This window comes from Suillus bovinus (assembly GCF_016758785.1).
Source record: "Suillus bovinus strain UH-Sbo-P2 chromosome Unknown EDB93scaffold_14, whole genome shotgun sequence".
Lineage (NCBI taxonomy): Eukaryota > Fungi > Basidiomycota > Agaricomycetes > Boletales > Suillaceae > Suillus > Suillus bovinus.
Window position 1 is genome coordinate 359,005 of NW_024542070.1, and position 19,677 is coordinate 378,681.

Sequence of the window (19,677 nt, forward strand, 5' to 3'; positions counted from 1 at the left end):
ACTAGGGTAGAGTGGTCACTGAGTCGTCGTGACGAAGCTTTCGGTTCGGCTCAGTTCGTGATAGCGCGCACATGATCGGGAGTAGAGATTGAGTTTAGGGCGATGCCATTTTTCAGGAACATTAAGTATTTGATTCACCTGATGAGTAATCATGGTGCACACCAGCAGTCTCTATGGCTAGGGACAGCATTGAGTAAAATTTCATTGACAGAAGAAACGGAAGTCAACCCAAATTAATTCTTTGAGCGCTCGTCCGGTGAGCGAAATTCAAGCGAAGAATGGTAGGTACCCGCTTCAATCACTATATAAATACGATACGAAAAGAAAAGAAAAGGTATTCACGAGTTGCATACAATGATAAACGCGAAGAAGCAGTCTTCCGAGAGAACAGCAATCATGAGGCCTGAATTGACCTCATATATTTTTCAAAGAATGTCGTTTGTATGTGGCGTAGCTTCGTAGCCTCATCGATTGCGGGCAACTTGATTTGGGACTGCGCAAAGATCAAATTTCAGCTTCCTAGTCAGCAAAACCAAAAAAGAAGAAACACACCAGTGCCAAAGGCCTCACCATATCAAGCACAGCTGTCAGGCTAGAAACCATCTCGGCTAGTGCGACTTTGTGTCGCGGGTCGGATGGATTGGACAATACATCGGGCAAAACGTTGATAAGTCGGGGCACAGTACGGGTGAAATTATCTAATTCCTGTTCCTCGACCGCATCTGGCACTGTTGACTCTGTCAGCGAAGCGCGCAGTTCTGGAATGCGTGTCATAGCATGAGCATAGTCCATATAGACCTAATCGGGTCACAATCTTCAGATAAATGAGTAGAACGGAAGGAGAAATGACGCTACCTTGCCCCGAGTATACCATCCATCGACGGTCTGATTGGCAATTCTTTCAAATAATGATATGAGCAGGTCAAGGTCTTGCCGGATGACTGCTTCAGGTGCAAGTTCAACGACAGCAAGATCGTGAGCCTGCTGATACAATCCTGCATTCAAGTACAATTGGTAGGCTTCGAAAACCTTGTCTTCGTAGATTGCATACACAGCCTACGTAAAAGGATGAATGCTTGTGTGAGGAGAAGAATAAAAGGCTGACCCTTGCTTCATTCACCCAAGCCACAGGAATCTTGAGGCTTCCAAGAATGCCGCTACACATCCACTCGTCCAGTTTATCGGCGGAGCGGTGAAGAAGGTCTTTTATCGCCTTTTCGCGACTGTCATCACCGTGAGTAGCTAAGACATACAGTTTGACAACGTGTTCTCACCCTGCAGATCCTTCAATGTGTAAAAGCACAAAAACAGCCTCCTGGAGCATGTCAAGTTGCTCCAGCTGATGTGCGTAGCTGCTTGCAAGCAGGTCAGCCGTTGGACTATGGCCTTCATGTTGATCTTGGTCATTGTCATCATCCATGGCATCCCTGCGATTTCCTGGGTCTGCACGGTCGGCGAAGTCACGGATACGCATACATCGTGATAAGATGATATACAAATGCCACGAGAGTGAGTAATCGCCTGGTGAAGGTCCAAATGAGAGTGGGGAGAGGGCCTGTGATAGTGAGCATGCAGGGTCTGCATGTAGGCGAATTAAAGAGAAGAGAATATCCGAAGGCGGTGGGGTGGGAACATTGAATGGCAACGGTTCTAATGAAGGCTCGAGGTATGATGGGAGTGGAGGGGATACACGAGAAGGTGATTCTTGTCGTGATCGGTTGTAGGACTCGAAGACCTGTGATATTGGTGCGTCCATCGGCTCAGAGAACCACAGATGCAAACCGAAGGTGCGCTTCCAGTCCAGACCCTTGATAGGGTCAACGTCCGGACACTGCTCTAGACTACTGGCTTTTGATCCTTCCACAACATCTAGTATTCCAGCAAGTAATGCGTAAATTTTGCGCGTGCTCTCCCCGATGTGCACATCTATCCGCTGTTCGCGCCAAAGCTGTATTTGTTCCATCAAGTCCTCCCTGAACTCGAAGTCGCCCGAAGCCTGTGATATCAGGGTTGCGAGTTTGATGTAGCCGTTGTCCATGGCTGCTTCGTAAGCTTTTTCTATTTGGTTGCCTGTAAGGAGAGTGTAAATGCATGCAGCAGGGTCGCTAGGGGAATGTTTCTTGAGATCAGCATCTACAAGATGACTGACAGCTTCCTCAAGCCAGTCTGACAATGCAGCCTTCCGGCGTACTGCAGATATCCGATTGCGCACGTCAACAGTAATTTCCGGTGCGAGGTGTAAGTCGATGCTGTCAAATAACGCACGACCGAGTCGGAAAAGAGACTGTTCATCGGAGTGGTCGGAGGAAGGATACAGGGAGACAAACGAGGAAAAGTCGAGTTCAGTGGATGGATCGGCGAAAGGGATTCCACTTTCGTCTTTAACAATTGGTGTTTTACTCAAGTGGTGTTGCAGTAGACGTGAAAGCCGGACATTGGCCTCTTTATGAGAACGTGTGAAGAGCGGTACGATTGTCTTTGTGATGACTGAAGAATTTGCAGAGGTGTCACTGTCACGATACACAGTCAACAACTGAACATTATTCTTGCAAGAAGATCCACGAAGCTTACACTTGACTTGACGGAGCACATAGTCGCCCGAGGTGGACTAAAGTGCCACCTGGTCCCCAACTTGCGCGGAAGGATCGACCAAACGCCAAACCAGCATCCACCAGACCATCTTCACAGCCTGCCACGGCAGAGGCTGAAATTTCCACTCGTGCATATTTTCGAGATGGCCTGTAAGCTGGTGCATCTATGTCATGCGCAAATGATGCTCTCTGGAAAATGTAGAATTGATTTCAAGACTTGTGCTGAGACAAGATACGCGACAGACCTCCTGTGAGTCCATCCGCAGCCCATCTCCAACGGAGTCGCGACTATGTTTTCTCCTGACTGTATGCGGCAATTTGAATTGAGGTCGTGTTGCACGGTTCATAGCTTTAATTGCCACGGCCTCCTCAGGGATTCGAAATAGCGAAGTCTGCATGACATGCATCTTCTGCGCATCCACACCGACTTGTCTAGCCCATGGTATCACCGAAACGTCCTCCCGTTGGGCCGACACGTCTACATCGGATTCACTGGACGAGGCAGAGCGCGAACTTGTATCCTCCGACCCATCCTCAGATTCATTATCGGAATCCGCTGTCAAAACGTGATTGCGCGTCGGTTTTGAGTGAGTAGGGGCTAGGTCGTCCTCCTGCATGTCCGACGAGCTATCTTCTTCACTATCTTCTTCTGAGGTTTCTTCGTCTGATTCTTGGTCAACTCCTATGTCCACATCTGCACTAGCTTCGGCATTGTGGTTTTTCCAGGAGTTTGGGTTGCGACCGCACCGGGGACTTCTTGAAGTCCTGAACCATATGTACATCGTGTTCGTCATCGCTACTGTCGCTGACGGCGGCACTGAAACGTGTCATAGTACACTCGACTTTGGCGAAGGCGTTTAACAACTCAACAAGGCAAACCGAAAATCTGAAATGCAACAAACAAGAGCAAAGTGAGAAAGCATTAGTTGAACTGAGTTATTATACGCCATGATAATAGCGGAGGATAGCTTCTTCTATCCAATACAAGTATTTTCGAATGCGACATCTCCAGTACGTCTGTAGCCAGTGCAACATGATGCATTTGTCTTTTGGATTATTCTGACCTAGACACCCTTATTTAAGTGGATCTTGCCCTACGCCTTCTAAGTCTTGAACTCGACCCATTCATTGACCCACATATACCTCGAAAACGTCATGTACAAATAGCGAAACCACACCATCTGCGATCCATGCGCTAAAATTGCCTTTACAGTTGTGAGGTAGTCTGGAATCCCTGAAATAAAGACGGGAGGTGAATCCACCGTAGGCTCAGAGGCTAAAAAGGCTTGAGAGAAGATGCCAAGGCGAGCAAGAATGGCAGACGGCAGCCCGGCATATTTTGGAAGGACAAGAACTGTGATTAAACTGAATAGACGTGGCACAGGTGTATGTGAGGACGATGACAGAGATTTGATGAGGTATGATACACCCAATGGGAGCGAAAAGTGATTGGGATGCAAAGATATTCCCTTGATGTCAAAAGTCAAGACCTGCCGTGAAATAAAGGTTAGGTAGCACACTAGATCAATGAAAGTGGATTTGATTTCTCACAGAAGTGATATGGTGCTCGATCACGAATGGTCGAAGGACTTGAGCAATAATCTCTGCATCCCACTGCTGCGTTATGTTATCTTGCAACTGTCTAAAGCAACTTGTTAAACTTTTATGAACTCTATGTAACGGGATGACGCACGGATGTTCAATGACCCAACGGTGTTCCTCCTCAACTCCGAGAATGTTTAAGCTGCGCGCAAGCTCTCCCTTTCGTTGTTCCCCGACACCATCAGCGTTTCCGCTAGATAAGCATAAGGAGAAGATTTCCGGACTTAAGCTATTTCGCCGAAGCGCCAGAACTGTTGGCGCAAAGAAAAAACATTCGTCGTCAGGATGAGCAGTCAATAGGAGGACGCGTGGAGGTGACACAGTCTGCTCTAACAACACATCTGTGTTAAATTCTGACGGCTTGTAAAGGACAGAGAGCAGGAGTGATACAACTGCCAGGATGAAAGGAAATAACATCATCCAGAGTTGGATCGGTCACAGCGAGAAGCTTTGTACTAATCATGCATACACCAACCTTTGCATCGCTCTAAACCAGAGGGCGGGAAATTTCCGAGTCACGTGATTGAACATTGTATGACCATGTTCTTGCATATTTGTTGTCCTCTCCATTTTCGAGTTGCATACTAAAAAGTTAGATTCCAAATTTCATACTTGCAGAAAAGCTACAGAAGCTCCAGAGCTCTTTCACCCAGGCCTACCTACTACGCGTTGCCGCCACGCTGTTCTCGATATGGCACAAGAGTCTTGGTTAACTTCGGCCAACCTTTGCCAACGAGTCGGTAAATCAACAATGACTCGGAACACTTCCAACACGACTCTAACAACTGGCGTCCTCACAACAACTGGGCTTGGGCAACCCCAACCTTCGCAACGCCCCCTCTACCACTCGTAGCCCTTACATCAGGCTTTGTGCTGCCAAGGGGACAACGACAGAGTGCTACCCTTGTATGACCCGGGAGTCGGCGGCCATACTGCGCAGAATCAGAAGGGGTCAGAGATGAAAATATTGCCTGCTACTTATAGTGAAGTAGGACTAGACTTTGACGGTGATGAGTTCGATGACGAGCGTAAGATAATTAGTTAGCGGTAAGCCCATCTCGACTCACAAATAAAACTGATACATGGTAGCGGTGGATTACACACTACAATAAATACATTTGACTGGCGCATGCCTCGCGCTAGGACGAATCAGATTTAACAATCGAGAATTCATCCCTGCCTTTCTTGTCGTTCGTAAATTGTGAGGTCAGTTGAACTACTCTAAAGTTGGATTGAACAACGAAAAAATATTCATATAAAGTGTACGTCCGCACTTCCAACGTTATTGGAAGGAATTATGGCGTTGTAAGCCAAGTCTAAGTATAATATCAATGCGACGTGACATGTGTACCGTGAAGACGCTTTCTAAAGGACGTGGCACGAGCATCTCAAATAAATCCCATATAGCCTACTCCCAGTTCTGATACCGGGGTGCGGCTCGCGCCATTTACTTCCCCTGATTCAGGTCTCTGGGTCACGGTAATTTTGGGTGGATCCTGCCGGCTCACTGTCGCGCGCCTGAATGAGATGAGCGGTACGGATATCCGAGTCACCTCTCGGGTATGAGGCGGTGGTCCGCTGCATACACTGCGAACAGAGACCACTGAGACTCGTTTCTTTGTGGCGGCAAACCAGCCGCGCAAACGAGAAGCCAGACTAGTATGACGCTTATTATCCGGGCGCGTCTTGGTCACTTCGCTAGTCACTCTGCTGACCACTTCTGGCTGGTCTGACTCCCACCACCAGGGCGCACGCTTATCAGATGCCGCGGATATGCACCAGACGACGAGCGCGCAGACAGTAAATAGTACGCCGCCGACGATAGACCTGGAAACCGCATCTCCAGGTTTACACCATTCGTATGAGAATGCCACAATGAAAAAGAGCATGCTGGGTTCAGTGTCAGTTGGCGGTCGCCTAGAAGGGATAAACAACACACCTCCACATGAGCAACGCATAAGGGAGACTGTAGATCATTGCCAACTTTTCCAGACCGTGTTTTCCGTCATTCATCCGTTGCAAAAACCTTGACTGACGATGGACAAGGCCAAATGAATAAATCCATAGAGTACACCAAAGACAGTCACTTACAGCCTCAGAACCACGATCCCTGCCAGTGAGATCCAGAGTGATGAACGTCAGACCCAGGGCAATGGAGCCGAAACTAAGGACCAGCGACACGTAACTAGCTATCTGCGTCGGAGAACGCCCGGTGCCTGAGTCGACTGATTGGATTGCCAGAAAACCAACATTGGCACCAAGGAGTACTGTACCCTGGAAAAATCCTCTTCAGAATGATACAGTGAGAGCGAGATTTGACTCACAAGAAGATTTAGGTTCTGGAGTTGCCCATTCAGTTTCGTGATGAATATCTTCCACTCCGAAGTACTTGCGAGATCATCTACAAAGCTGGTGTGCAAAGACCTCACGTGAGCAACGGGGGCCATGCATAGGAGTGGAGCAAATATAGTCATGTAAATCGATGGCTTATAGCTCCAACCGCGCACTGTCTGGTCGACACTTAACCGAGCACATGGTTGACCGTGGAAGTTCAAGTACTGATTGCGACCTGAGGAAAAAATTAGAGACCTGTGGTGCCAGCTTGGCTGAGAAGCTCACAGAAGGTGTGCATAAGTCGCCCTGTTCGTTTGATTAGCGGCATTATCTGAGATGGGTGTATCACCCTCACCTATGATGACCACTACATGCGCTCTATCGCCAGATGAGTTCACTGGGAATCCAAATTAACGCGATGAACAAGAAAAGTAGATGCGTTATCACCTCTTATCCACTTTACAATTTCAAAGTACTGCTTGAGTTCATCGGCGCTTAACGCTGCTGCAGATCGTGTGGTTGTGAGGTGATCTAAGGATGTGTTCAGATAATGAGCTACGTCTGTGGCCAAATACTAACCGCAAGTGGCATGGAGCATAAGTTCCTTGAGCTCATCCAATATATCATGCGCAACTATGCAAAGGTTGGGAAATAATTCCCAGTGCTTCCTGTGAAATGACATTCGTTAATTTTTGGAAATCTAGACTAATGAAGATTGTCAACAAGAATCATAAAACAACGCATCTGTGACGTACCTCAGTAGTGATACACACCAGTATTGAGCCTTGAACTGCCAGTCCTACAAAATTTCCATGCCATAAGACCAAAATATTCGCCCACAAAATGCACACTTACGTTTGTGAGATAAAGCGGTAACCCCCCGACATTCCCCTAGCATATCCTCTGCATCATATTCATCTAACCAGAAAAGACACCTTTCTGAAGGGTTGACGAAGTAGTAGCAGCATATGATATCCGCACACACTGCTTTCTTCGGCTCGAGCACTAGTTCCACATCGTCGTAGTCAATGTCAATCATCTTGGTGTCAATGGCGTGGCGGAGTTCTCCGTGTAGATAGTTTGAGAAGTAGATGATATCGTTCAATATCTCCGGCGAACAGACGTCTGACTCCGTGTATGTTCTCTGGTATCAAGTCGTAATTGTAACACACCGGAAAAAATCGTCACTTACTGTCTGTGCATGCAGGAAATAGCGGGCACCCTCCGGGTGTACATGCGCCGTCCATCCTTCAGGAAGGTTTCCGCTAAAACCACGACGAAAATGTTAGTGGCCATAATTGGCGGTACAAATTTATGGACTTTACTCGTGACTGGGGTATTGAGTTTGGTAAGCTTTGATCTTGTAGTCAGATATTGAGGGATCGCTAACGCAACTTCAGTATCTGTGTGCGATATTTGTAAGAACGCGTACATCATGGCAAATTCCCGGGAATGTCGATCAAAACGTTTGACTCCATTTGCTGCCATCGGAGCAAAACGTGGTCCAGTAGTGTCTCTCGAATGTGCATGGCTTGAAGATGAAGCGCGCGGAGCAAAGGGAATATGTGAGCCATCAGCATCCTGCGCTGTAGCCACGGCGAGGGTAGGGGAAGAGATGCCACACATATTCGATGAGCTTTCGTAAAGGCTTGCAGTGGGGGAGCGAGGGCGTGGGGCTTGTCCATCATGTTTTCGATACGAATTTCGACCAATAGACACGTTTGACTGGGCACTGCCTGGTCGGCTTATGGGTTCACGGTCTGGGGAGTTTGGCACTGCCAGTGTATGCCGACGGGGGTTCAGAAAAGATCGTGTGGCGGACAACGGTTCATCTGAGCTACCACCGAATGTAGCTGCACGAGCAAGAATAGGTCGTTGAACAAATTCATCTGGTGACACAGGCGTCCGCTGGCTCGGTGAAATCTGAGAAAGCTCTGGGTAGCCACTCAGAAAGTTCTTGTTAAACCTGGTGTTCACAGAAATAGGAGGACGAGTTGAGGATGTAGGAGAAGTGGGAGTAGGTGGTGTGCGGTCGTGCAAGGGCTCCCTCACCTCTGGCGGATTCGGCACTGTCAAACGTTCAGGGCTGGACATGACGTCATGACATGTGTGTTGCCTGGTTGGGCGACGAGGTATTACAATACGCGTAGTAGTAGTAGTAGTAGGTGCGTCATAGGGAGTGTCTGATGGGGAACATGATTCACTGGGTCTGTTATCTGCGTTCAAGCTCGGCGGCAGTTGACTAGCACAAATGTATTCGCCAACCGGCTGCAGAGAGCGAACTTCATATGTCGTTGCCGATGCTTTTTCTTCATCATCTTGAACCCGTGATGAGGGACGAAAGCGTCGCATAAGGTTAACGAAGAGCTCGATGGCGCGGCTCAGAAATTGGTGAACGTGTGTAATGAATAAACATTGCTGGAAGTAGTGTTGTATACGCATAATGACAAGAGAGGGCATCGAATGCAGCTCAGTGCGTAATTTCTGTTAGCAGATAGAGGAAAGAAAAAGGTCTAGTGCGTACATGAGGAAAACCAGGGATACGTAAGTAATGATACGGACTCCGCGCTATATCATTTCAGAAAGACGCATGTTCTCCACGAGGTAATTCAACAAGCGGGTGTTAGTCAACAATCACGACCGCACCCCTAGAAAGGGGAGGTACTCTGTGACAGCGAAGCAAGTGTGAGTGCGGAAATTGATCTGATACCGTCATGAGAAGTCAAGTTCAGAATAATATAACTCTGTTCTGAATCAGTAAAGGTGGGGTTGTCTACCGTATGCTGAAATTTGAATGTCAGGAGTGTGAGGCTAAAACCGCAACCGGTCCCCACGTATCAATCATCGAGCGGAGCGGGGCCTGTGATGGGGTTCTCGAGGCAGTATATGTGGTTACACGTGCAAACAATGCGCAAGACTTCGACTTCCTCGAAACGTCGGAAAGGGTGTGGATCGATGATGGCTCGCAGCACTCATCGAAAGGCGAGTACTGCCATCCATCGCCTCAGTAGAATTTCCTAATGCAATCCGATCACTGATGCATATAGTCGACATGGATCTAGAGTCAATTGCTTGCGCCTTGGTAGTAACGGTGCGAGGTAAGTCCGATCAACCACGACCAACGCTAAGAAACCGCACCGTTGGTTGCCAGTCGCCACGTACTGGGTCTCAATGAACTGATCCAACATAACCTTTAGAGCAGGAAAGGATTTACCCCAACAAAGTGGATATCATGATACTGTTGTACAGCGTGGATGAAAGAGTTTGATGCCAAAATAATTCGAGTTCGGAAAATGCCGCATTCACTTACATAAAACTTGTTCCTTCGCTCCTAGCTAGAGACAGCAACCCGTCATGACCAACAGGGATTTCAGATACCCTTCACCTGCCGACTCGCACGAATACGTGTATGATTTTTCAGACCATATTCGCCGTAAAAACGGCGAACTAAATGAAAGCCTTGAAGCTGGACATCGGATACGTCTTCCCATACCAGATATCCGGTTCGAACAGACATACCTTAGCCGCGTGCAGACGTGCCTTCATGTGCAAGAAATAGCGGGAAGAGGAGGCGGTGTTGACTCTCCATTATCCACTGACGACCCATACACCGCCGCTACACACGTTTCACCAGTCATCACTTCATCACAACAAATTACGCGAGTCGACTGGGGAAAACTAGCTTGGATCACGGTTCGTGATCAGGTAATTATGCCGTTGTTGCAGGGGATGATTTGGTGTGTTACATTTACTGTAATAAAACTGGGACTTGATAAGTGTCTATTGTAGGGGCATCGTCGGACAATACTACCGCCCTTTTGTTGGCGTTATGAAGAACAGTCTTCGTAGTAAACCCGATCTACCCCTTGCAGTGGAAGGCGAAGGCGTGGGATTGTTAAGGAGCTGGGCAAAGAAATTGGGTCTCGGCCAACTCACAGTTGGACCTATTAGCACGACATCAAGGTTGTAGTTCTTGTCCATTGGGCAAATCATGATCATGACTGGTTGACCTCCCATCAATCATCGATGTTTGTATACTGTGCGTGTCCGAATATGCCAACGTATTACACCACCTACATATGATTCACAATCTGATGCAAAAAAATGTTTGCATACTGACCAGACTTTTAGTTCCTCGGTGTCCAGTACTGATGGTGTTAGAGCGTAGCTCGACCTCGTTCGTGGTATCAATTGATCCGATCACCTTCCTAAGTCGAGGGAACCACGAACCACGTCCGCGGGGAGGTTTCCAGTGCCATCAATATCAGTGTGATCCGAGTACACGACTCCAATTTGGGCACCAGCGAGGCACGACGTTCAGGATAAAGGTGACAGTCTCGGCTCACAATTGCATATCATTTACAGGGTCATTTACAGGGACAGCACGTCTATCCCTTCCGCACCGGATCCAAGCAAGCACTTCACTCATGAAGGTGTAGATGAAGCTGACGTGAGTGACAATTCGGTAAACTATCATTTTGTGAATTCCCTTTCAGATATCTCTTTCATTCTAAAAAGAGGGCTTGGCTCAGGATTGACGATCAGGCATCAACGGATCATTGCGAATCACAGAAGTCAAGGGTGGTATAATTGAACGTATCTCGCAGCGACGGATGCACATCCTAATCAGCCTCAAATGACCGCAAAGCCTTGTGGCAATACGGCACCCTGTCTGTGTCGGATGTTCGCGGGCTTCCTGCTGCGCCCTATATTCATTCCAGGAAAAACTGTAACCCTGGTGTTGTGCTCAATCGTGGCTTTCTCCAGGAAGCAAGGTTGTAATGCCATGCGTCCTTGATGCGTAGTGAGCACGAGTGTCACAAATATAAACAAGGCATCACATACCGAATTGCTCCCGGTGCAAACAATTGAACCAAGATGAAAACTCAGTACTCAGCGATCGCCTCACAAGAACTGAGGTTTGTTGGACGGCACCGCTGCAAACGGAGGTGATGTAGAAGCAAGCGAAGAACCAACAGAACAGAACCACTTGCATCCCAAGTGAAAATTTTACATAAAAGGAGACCGAGGTTCTCAAACGAGGCAGCATTCTCAGAAGAATATTGCACCACGACATATATATATATCAGAGCAATATACCTCCGTTCACCTTGCGGTTTGATTTCGACGGCTTTTGAGAGGACGCGAAAGGGTTGATTGCATGAAATGGCAGTACTAACGGGGTTCTATCGACAATGGAATGACTCAAGGCTGTGTTCAAAATTTTTTCATTAGAAGAACCCTGAAAACTTGTCAGTTGTCGTCAACTACTATAGTTTCTCGGGAAACTTACAATATTGAGCAGTGTATTTAACAGTGATATTCCAGCTTCCAGCTTCACACTTTGTGGGCGGCTGACCTCCGTTGGTCTGAACCCTGAAAACCTCACTAGCTAAATCTCCCTCGACAGCTTTGACCATTAAGTCATCAATATCGTTCGGGTCCGAGCTGGGCAGGTCACCAATCTTAGCACCAATGACATAGGCATTGGGATCTCCAGCTGTCACCCCAGATGATGTGAAGTCCCACTTTGGAGACAAACCGGATCCCACAGGGTTAGGAACATAATAGTGCTGTCCGAGCACGGAAGGATCGGACGTGAGTCGTAGTGTGGCGATAATTTCCTGGACAGTTAAATTGGTAGTAGCAGTCCACTTATCATAAGCCACAGTTGGAGCACTTTTGAAAGCAGGAGTGCCATATAAGCATGAGCTATCAAATATTTCTGCGAGAGCCCCGATAAGTCTGTATGGCATTAGCAATGGTGTTGGAGAAACAAGACTTGAACTCACGTGTACGTGGATGTGGTGGCATTACAACTGTAGTTTTGAGTTCCGATACTCATACCGATGAAGCTCGGTGCGTATGTGGGCGCAACGAGCTGCGTTTGATTAGCAGGCACATGGAGTCTGGCACCGGCTAGGTCACAGCTCGTGCCAGCACGCCTCTCAGCGGGTAATGCGTCAACATATCCTAGGATCATGGCAAGAGCGAGGACGCTGAATGTCAACATTTCTAGAAATTATGGGATGAACCACCAAATGTAATCGTCGAATGAATGCGTACTTGGCTCTTGGTAGTCCGAAAGCCTGAGACCTGCCGGTGGAGAAAGGTCAAGGTTACGCACAATTCAAAACACTTTGCCATCATAACTTATAAGTTGCCAGCCAGCAGACCGCAGTCGACGGTAAGTAAAAGTTGATAGCCTTACTTTGGCCTTACTCAATAACAATTCTATTTTTGATCGACTGTATCGGCACGCACGTAGCGGAGCTTGAAATCAGGACGGCCCGACGTCGTTGAAACGCCTTCAATGATATTGCTGGCAGATTCCCTCCGAGCTACGCTACAACGTCTCTCGAAGCATCGTACTAGCTGATGTAGAGACCAAATCTTTGCAGCAAGACGCACTGGAGGCTAAACGACGAGGGCCGAGGCGCTAAGTATGTACCATGGACCACGCAGGCCATATGGCCAACTTGAACAGAAGGCAGAACGATTCTTCGACCGCCTCCTTGACATTTCTTCGGCGAGCATTTTTAAAACACGGTTCCGGTGAATAATTCTTAGCCTCTGACTACATCACTAAATCTTGGTACGCAATCACAACCTAATTGCTGATGATCTGATTTTTTTTGTTGTAGTTAGTGGATGCCCGCAACACTCCGTCAAATATCGACGGCAGCATAATTAAATCTTCTTTGGAGGCTGGTGCTCTGGGCGCCATGACTGAGGTGCGTGTTTCCTTGCTATGTTTGGGCGAAGAGGACCATGAGGTTGTACTGATTGTAAAATTTGGGAAGTGGAGGTGGCAAGGATGCAAGTCCAACGTAAGTGTAAGTTTTCATGGGTTGCATGTTGCCGATTCGTGCCGTTGACAGCAAACTGATGTGTTTCATGGTCATTCTCGATCGAGAACAGGTATTTTAACGCATGAACTTGATGTTCGACAGTTCATTTACATTCGCAGCATGCAAGACATACTGATCGTCCTGTTCTAGTCTCTTAGGCTGGAGAATGAACGGCAGCCACTCTGTCATAATGGAAAGGTTCCATACCTACCTTTGCATATTTTCCGAGGTGTTGTGGTGACTATGTGCGCTTTTTTGTTGGTCCATCAGCGTTCGTAATGTCGAGCAATAGTACTTGTCGCGTTGATCTCACCCAGCTGGCATTCCGGCAGCTCTCTCTCATCTCAAACTCCGAACTCCATACAGTATGCCGAGTGCGAAATAAAATGATCACTCAATAACGTTAACGTGCCTGTTTGATCTGTTCATCATTTTCACGAAACAAAACGGTCGTTGTTGAATAGGGCTAAATATAGTTCTGCCTCCAGGCCTGAGGAATTGGTTGGTAATCAACAAACCAAGATCCGTTGGAATGCAATTGGAATGTATTCGCCTTCAATCTCCAATCCAGAAACTGGAATCACTAAATTCCGTCTCTTCAACAGGGTCAGGAAGGTTTTCAATTGTGGGCGCACCGGCATGCTTGAAGCAAAGAAAACGAATTTTTGAGCCTGTATTCACTTCAGGTTAGTAGCTGTGACTACTGTGGAGCAGGTGACGACGAGAACGGAACATGACCTGATCCCCTAAATAAGGCTTCTGGTATAAAGCTCTTATGCGTTGTGCGTTATGCATATCAGCTGCGCCCCACGGCGCGGAACCCACTAAAAGTTGAAAAATGTGTATTATGAACAAGTGTATTGTACAACATAGTATGTCCCAGCTTAAACCGATAATGTTTAAATTGTACAGAAGTGAATAAGTCGAACAACATAAATCAAGATACCATAAATCCTCATAAGATGGTGTCGACAGCCTGATCCATATCCTGCATGCCAAGGGTCAGTTATTTGGTACGAAACGAAATATTCAGGGAAAAACCAACTAATGGATAATGGCTGGCGTACTATCGTTGGGATAGTCAGACACGATAACAACAAAAGGAACAAAAAAAGCTACCCCTGGGTTCTGCCAGTTGTTTCTTGCTTTTGACGTGCAAGCTTTCTGACATCTCATGTACTCATCCAAGTCATGGATGACTACCTCCGTATGCCGTCGAAGGATTGGCCTCGTCTTCTCTCGATTTATCCTATCATTAACATCGGTAGCGCAACGGTCAGTAATCTTGAGCTGCAGCTGCCGTTTCTCGTTCAATTTATCCACGCGATCCCTTGGGTATTTGTCAGGAAGAATCAGGTAAAAGATGGAAGGCAAACTTGATGTATGTGAGCAAGGCGAGCAGCGATGGTTTAGGATCTTGTGCTGTATTCCAACATAAGTATTCGTGTCTAAATCTGATATTTCGAAGCATACTCACATACACATTCAATAAAGAACTGCAAGGTGCATGTTAGCCAAACCAACCGAAAATGATGTAGAACTCGTACCTTAGTTACAGTCCCATGAGTCTCATTATCATCATACGCATATTCATTATCACGACATGCCGACAATGAGACCTAGTGACCTTGCCGGTGAGTAAATCAACCAGGACTAAATTATACGCACTACATGTGCTACTTCCTGCTCTTCTGGGTCCAGTTTTCGACAGTCACCCGAACACTTGAACAAAGAGACTGGGGACAAAACCCGAAGGAGAGGAGAGGGTGAGTTGTCAATAAACATGCGAGGAAGCCAGCTACTGGGAGATTGAGGTCGCACAAGAATGCTGTTTAACGTCAGCGAAGGATTTCCCGTACGACCACGCGGTATAGGTTGTTGATTGTTGATTGCTGATTGATGGTAAAAAAAAAAGTGAGCCAGATATTTCAAGGAAAGAGAAGGCGGAATGCTTACGGAGCGTCCTTGGTCTCGACACGAAATCTCATCCCTATGTTCAACATACGAGATCGTTACATAAAGCAATTTAACATACCTAACAAGAAGCGTCCCGTGAGTGACTTTCGCCCTGTCCTCACAGCGTCTCCAGACAATAACTTGTTGCACTTGTAGTGGTCCAGGTCTGTTGGACTCTAATCAGATCGGGTATTAGCCAAGTAGTAGAACCACTAGCACTGACCCAAAATCGTTTCAGAGTGGCAAGAGTCCCACAGTGCCTGGCTCCCCAAAAGAAAATGAGCTAGCGTTGTACGATGTCTTAGAATGTTCACTTACGAAAAGTTTACTGCCTCGAGGTAAAGGTTCTACCAGTACCTTTCTTAGTTTCTGTGAATGGATGACCAGTCCAAAATGAAGAAACAACGCATGAGGAAACCGTACATTATCAACTATATGGTGGCCAGTGTACGCGTATATGACTGATAAATGTGATCAAAAGCGAAGAGCGAATTTGAAATCAAGTTATATACCTTCATCCTTTCCATCTGTTTCCGTATGATGTTCGCAAGTTACTTGGTTTCCATGGCCGGAATCTTGTCCATTCCAACGTGTCATTTTGATTCTTTGCGAACTGACGAGACATTTCTCGCTTACAATAAAAGAAAAATTGATCATTTGAGGATGCATTAACAACCATCTTTTTGATCTGCTTGAGCTGCCAAACAGCAATCCAGTCAGTCACTTTGGCTGGCTTTAGTCATTAAGCGCTTTACTATGTTTTTCCGTGATGGCCAGAGATGTTCTGGGTGCTCCACATCATGCTTCATCAGGACAACATTCGCTTCTGGGTAATTGAACTTATCTGTGAACATTGTGATGAGGATCTAGATTCAGAAAGTAATCTAGGCGCACTAGGAGACGCTACAACTCACCGATAAGGAGGCGTTTAAGCGATTCGGCGTCCTCGTGGGCATGCTGCAAGGGAGGAAAATCTTTTTTATTCACAGATCGGACTGCAATGAGGAGTGCCTTCTTATTTCCAGCACTTGTGGAGTTTGCCATTTTGAAATACGGCGAATGAAGCGTTCCAGAAGGCAAGTGAAGGGTGACCGCAACGGGATAGACGATCGGCAGTTGGGATCTATGCAAATGTGACTTGATAGACTGTCGAGTGTTCCGGGTCACCGAGTTTGCTTCGAATTGTTTGAGCAAGGTGATGGAGCAATGGGGTCAACGAGTGATAAAGGAATGATTAACGAGAACTCCTGCCGCGGGGACATAAGTATTTTAAATGATACCCACAGCTCAGAGACGGTCAGAGCCAAGTGCTGTTCGTAGAAAACATCTAGAGAATCTACAACTTTCAAGTTACACAGGCTTACACAGCGAAGGGCCGAGGCAGTGCACGAGCTTCTTTCAGAATGTCTAAACGGACTCGAAAGTATCATGATTTTGCGAATGCAAGAGGAGGTAAATGCAATAGTAAATGTGCTTTAGTGTCCAACAGTTCGCTGACGGTACTCGACCTGGCAGCGTCGAGCAGGACGTCACTGAACAGTGAACCCATCAACAAACATGTCGAGTGTGCAATAAGCCGATTAATCGCCAGAGTGACTTGCCGGCACTTTCCGGACAGCCGTTCCTAGTCTGAACCCCAGACTTTGACAGAGTGTGTGACTTGTCTGCATAGCCTGAGACCTTACGCAAACAGGCCAGTGTTGGTGATAGATTATACACCGACAACACAGGAATGGCACTCTGGCACAAAAAAGTAGAGCATTGAGCACGCGACCTCTTTAATGGCAGTTTGAAACTAGCCCTGGGTTATGAATATGATTATCGACGAAGAAAGATGATTAATAAAGCAGATAAGTAAATGCACTGTAAAACGTTTAACTTGATTCGGGTTTTGCGGAGGCAGGGTACTGACTTTAGCCTTTCTTAAAGGCCAACGCCTATATTGAAACTTTCTTGTCCCAATCCTTTTGGAGGTTCAGCGGTAGATCTCTGGTGCAAGGAAACAACACATACGAACGGACAATTACTTGTAATCTGGGGGTTGATTGGTTATTGCTTCATCGCGTCAACCAAGTCCTACACTTACTCGAGGTTCTTGAGTTGAGCCTTTCCGATTAATTAAATCATCACATTCTGATGTGATCTCTAATGGCCTCCTTCGAGCCAAAAACCGGTCAAAAGTCCGTCTCAGCATCTCTGCCAACTTCATTTCCTCAAGGTTGGTAACTTGAGACCTGGAAGAACATAAGATGTCGAAACAACAACATAGTCATAGAAAACCAACCGAAGGTCGTCAAGTAAATTTCGGTAAGAAATACTGGAGTTCTTCTCTATAAACAAAACTTTCAGCGACCATCATGTACAGATTTCTCAAACTTACTCAGTGAAGAAATGAAAAACTGTTGGACCGTGTTCATGAGCATGCGGCAAATGCGGCGTAAGCTTGTTCTTCACCTTTGTAAAAGTTGCACCTGTCATATTATCGTCATGCGCCTCTTCGCCGTCTTTACATGCCGACAGGCATACCTATAGTAGAAGTTTTAGCTACGTGTGTGCCGCAAATACGTATTGACTTACAACACGACCTTGATTCTCTTCTTTTGCAGTCATGGTACAACGACCGTTGCATCTAGCATTTGGGTAAATTGAGATGGGAGACATTGCACTCCGATCTGGGGACGTGAGCCAGTGAGGCTGGGAAGCAAAGACAGTATTGACTGATACTGGTTGCCTCGAAGATGCGACTGGTACATTAATTTCATTGGCAGAAAGTGGTGTGCTCGAGAGAAAGACCTTCAGTATTCTCGTGACGTGATTGTAAACTAAAGTCTGCGTCAGACGGCAAAAACCACAATAAAACTGAACTTACGATGCAACATGGCACGATTTGCCAGCCCTATCAATGCAATGTCGAAAACGGGAGGCTAAAGGATAGATAGAGAAGATACATACCAACGACGGACCGCGAAGACATAGCCAGGACGTTGTTGCTCAGCCGCGGTATGCTAACCGGGAGGGAAATACAATATTTTTTCGAAAAACATAACCATTTCTCAAGAGGAGATGTTTCCACGTCGCTTTGCTGGCTGGAGGTCACAACGGGTTCAACCGAGGACTGCGATCGAGAGCAGCAGTTAGAATGCTTGAGGTCTACGTGGATTGTTAATCGGTATAAATGGCAGAGAGTGTGAATTAATCACCAAGAATAGTTTCGGAATGGCAGCAATCGAACAGAGCCTGAGAATGACCGATATCAAATGCTTGACTCCGGCGAAGATACAAAAGCGCTCACAAACAATTGACAACCCTTCACTTTCAACACCGGATTCACTAGATGCTGCTTCAAGACCTAATATGATATTTGATAGTGTCACGGTTGGCAGTCTGATCATCAAACTCACGTTGTCGATGATCTTGCCACCCTTATATTCATATATAGCTAGAGAAACATTAGTTAGATGAAATCATTGGGAAGATAGACATTACCTTCATCGTAACCATCAACTTCGCTATCGTGGTGGCAGATAGTCTGTCCGCCGTGACCCGAGTCTAACGAGATAGGTGAGTCTAACTGGTATGGTTGTAGCTGCAAGTGAAGACAAACAGTAGAATACCAGCCTATCGTGTTCTCCAAGATCTTCAACAAGCCAATCTATCCTCTTGAACTAAGTACGAAGTAAGGATAGGTTAGAAGTATCAAAGGCATTTCAGTGCAAGCTCACAATGTTGACTTCGGAAGGCCAAAACGATTTGTCCAGTTTGCAGTTATCCACCAACACTACAATATCATCTTCAGCGTAGCCATACTGGCCTGTAAGAGTGTCACTGATTGTAATGGTCCAGGCAATGAAAATAACGAACTGATAAGAAGCTCTTTGAGCTCTTGTACATCATAGTGTGTGCGGGGGAGCGGGATTTTGATCCCTTTTACATACCTCACAGCGATGAGTAATGCCTTCTTCCTGCCTTTGCGAGACTCGGATACACCTTGGCTCGAAGACATGGAGCTGCTAGTGGCTGAGTGACTGGCCAATACAAAGAAGTGACTGACGCGAGTAGGACAAGATCAGACCGGTACGGTACTGTGTAGGAGATTGACTCGGAGTCAATCAACCAGCTGTGATTATAAGAGATCGAATATAGTTTAAAACTAACAGTCACAAACTCACAGCACCCGCGATTCATCAGTTCCCCCATAGTATTTTCCAAGCCAGGGACATGTTCACAATTACCCACAGCCATCGATGGCATGTCACTTCTGATTTAAGCTGTGAGGTGTAACGTCTATAGCAGGGCTGCCGGTAATTCGGAATTTCCGTCCGTCCACGTCAGCGATTACGAAA

General features: G+C 46.7%; 7 protein-coding genes across 7 annotated transcripts; 1 reads left to right on the forward strand and 6 right to left on the reverse strand.

Annotated features, from left to right (window-relative positions):
• Nucleotides 1-84: 84 nt before the first annotated feature.
• Nucleotides 85-3,495, reverse strand: EDB93DRAFT_1133368 (nuclear protein 96-domain-containing protein). The gene is made up of 8 exons (XM_041449035.1): nt 3,334-3,495; nt 2,837-3,290; nt 2,572-2,780; nt 1,275-2,510; nt 1,106-1,223; nt 856-1,056; nt 553-798; nt 85-493 (listed from the first exon to the last, which is right to left on the reverse strand). Exons 1-8 carry the CDS (start codon nt 3,420-3,422, stop codon nt 395-397), a joined length of 2,652 nt encoding a protein of 883 aa, XP_041309776.1. The 5' UTR covers nt 3,423-3,495; the 3' UTR covers nt 85-394.
• Nucleotides 3,496-3,513: 18 nt separating this feature from the next.
• Nucleotides 3,514-4,649, reverse strand: EDB93DRAFT_1133371 (N-acetylglucosaminylphosphatidylinositoldeacety la se). Its single transcript, XM_041449036.1, has 3 exons — nt 4,285-4,649; nt 4,143-4,233; nt 3,514-4,081 (listed from the first exon to the last, which is right to left on the reverse strand). The coding sequence occupies exons 1-3, from the start codon at nt 4,611-4,613 to the stop codon at nt 3,695-3,697; spliced, it is 807 nt and encodes a 268-aa protein (XP_041309777.1). The 5' UTR covers nt 4,614-4,649; the 3' UTR covers nt 3,514-3,694.
• A 932-nt stretch (nt 4,650-5,581) lies between these two features.
• On the reverse strand, nt 5,582-8,987 carry EDB93DRAFT_1248442 (uncharacterized protein; the record flags this gene model as incomplete). The annotated part of the gene is made up of 14 exons (XM_041452713.1): nt 5,582-6,083; nt 6,133-6,224; nt 6,285-6,467; nt 6,518-6,762; nt 6,813-6,833; nt 6,883-6,924; nt 6,975-7,058; nt 7,107-7,160; nt 7,208-7,232; nt 7,283-7,326; nt 7,383-7,671; nt 7,720-7,792; nt 7,853-7,912; nt 7,960-8,987. 14 exons carry the CDS (start codon nt 8,985-8,987, stop codon nt 5,582-5,584), a joined length of 2,742 nt encoding a protein of 913 aa, XP_041309778.1.
• Nucleotides 8,988-9,822: 835 nt separating this feature from the next.
• EDB93DRAFT_1133378 (uncharacterized protein) lies at nt 9,823-10,856 on the forward strand. The gene is made up of 2 exons (XM_041449037.1): nt 9,823-10,264; nt 10,317-10,856. The coding sequence occupies exons 1-2, from the start codon at nt 9,882-9,884 to the stop codon at nt 10,495-10,497; spliced, it is 564 nt and encodes a 187-aa protein (XP_041309779.1). The 5' UTR covers nt 9,823-9,881; the 3' UTR covers nt 10,498-10,856.
• Nucleotides 10,857-11,654: 798 nt separating this feature from the next.
• On the reverse strand, nt 11,655-12,736 carry EDB93DRAFT_1223591 (uncharacterized protein). Its single transcript, XM_041451181.1, has 3 exons — nt 12,320-12,736; nt 11,821-12,272; nt 11,655-11,769 (listed from the first exon to the last, which is right to left on the reverse strand). The coding sequence occupies exons 1-3, from the start codon at nt 12,538-12,540 to the stop codon at nt 11,759-11,761; spliced, it is 684 nt and encodes a 227-aa protein (XP_041309780.1). The 5' UTR covers nt 12,541-12,736; the 3' UTR covers nt 11,655-11,758.
• Nucleotides 12,737-14,634: 1,898 nt separating this feature from the next.
• Nucleotides 14,635-16,557, reverse strand: EDB93DRAFT_190380 (peptidase C14, caspase domain-containing protein). The gene is made up of 13 exons (XM_041455632.1): nt 16,249-16,557; nt 16,090-16,178; nt 15,971-16,031; nt 15,847-15,909; nt 15,758-15,795; nt 15,653-15,703; nt 15,558-15,594; nt 15,414-15,500; nt 15,335-15,361; nt 15,047-15,270; nt 14,926-14,997; nt 14,856-14,874; nt 14,635-14,800 (listed from the first exon to the last, which is right to left on the reverse strand). Exons 1-13 carry the CDS (start codon nt 16,376-16,378, stop codon nt 14,721-14,723), a joined length of 978 nt encoding a protein of 325 aa, XP_041309781.1. The 5' UTR covers nt 16,379-16,557; the 3' UTR covers nt 14,635-14,720.
• A 714-nt stretch (nt 16,558-17,271) lies between these two features.
• Nucleotides 17,272-19,337, reverse strand: EDB93DRAFT_1248446 (peptidase C14, caspase domain-containing protein; the record flags this gene model as incomplete). Its single annotated transcript, XM_041452714.1, has 16 exons — nt 17,272-17,298; nt 17,348-17,368; nt 17,421-17,568; nt 17,619-17,664; nt 17,715-17,733; nt 17,789-17,860; nt 17,912-18,156; nt 18,204-18,230; nt 18,287-18,484; nt 18,535-18,571; nt 18,627-18,683; nt 18,736-18,773; nt 18,821-18,883; nt 18,939-18,999; nt 19,057-19,145; nt 19,196-19,337. 16 exons carry the CDS (start codon nt 19,335-19,337, stop codon nt 17,272-17,274), a joined length of 1,290 nt encoding a protein of 429 aa, XP_041309782.1.
• Nucleotides 19,338-19,677: the final 340 nt, after the last annotated feature.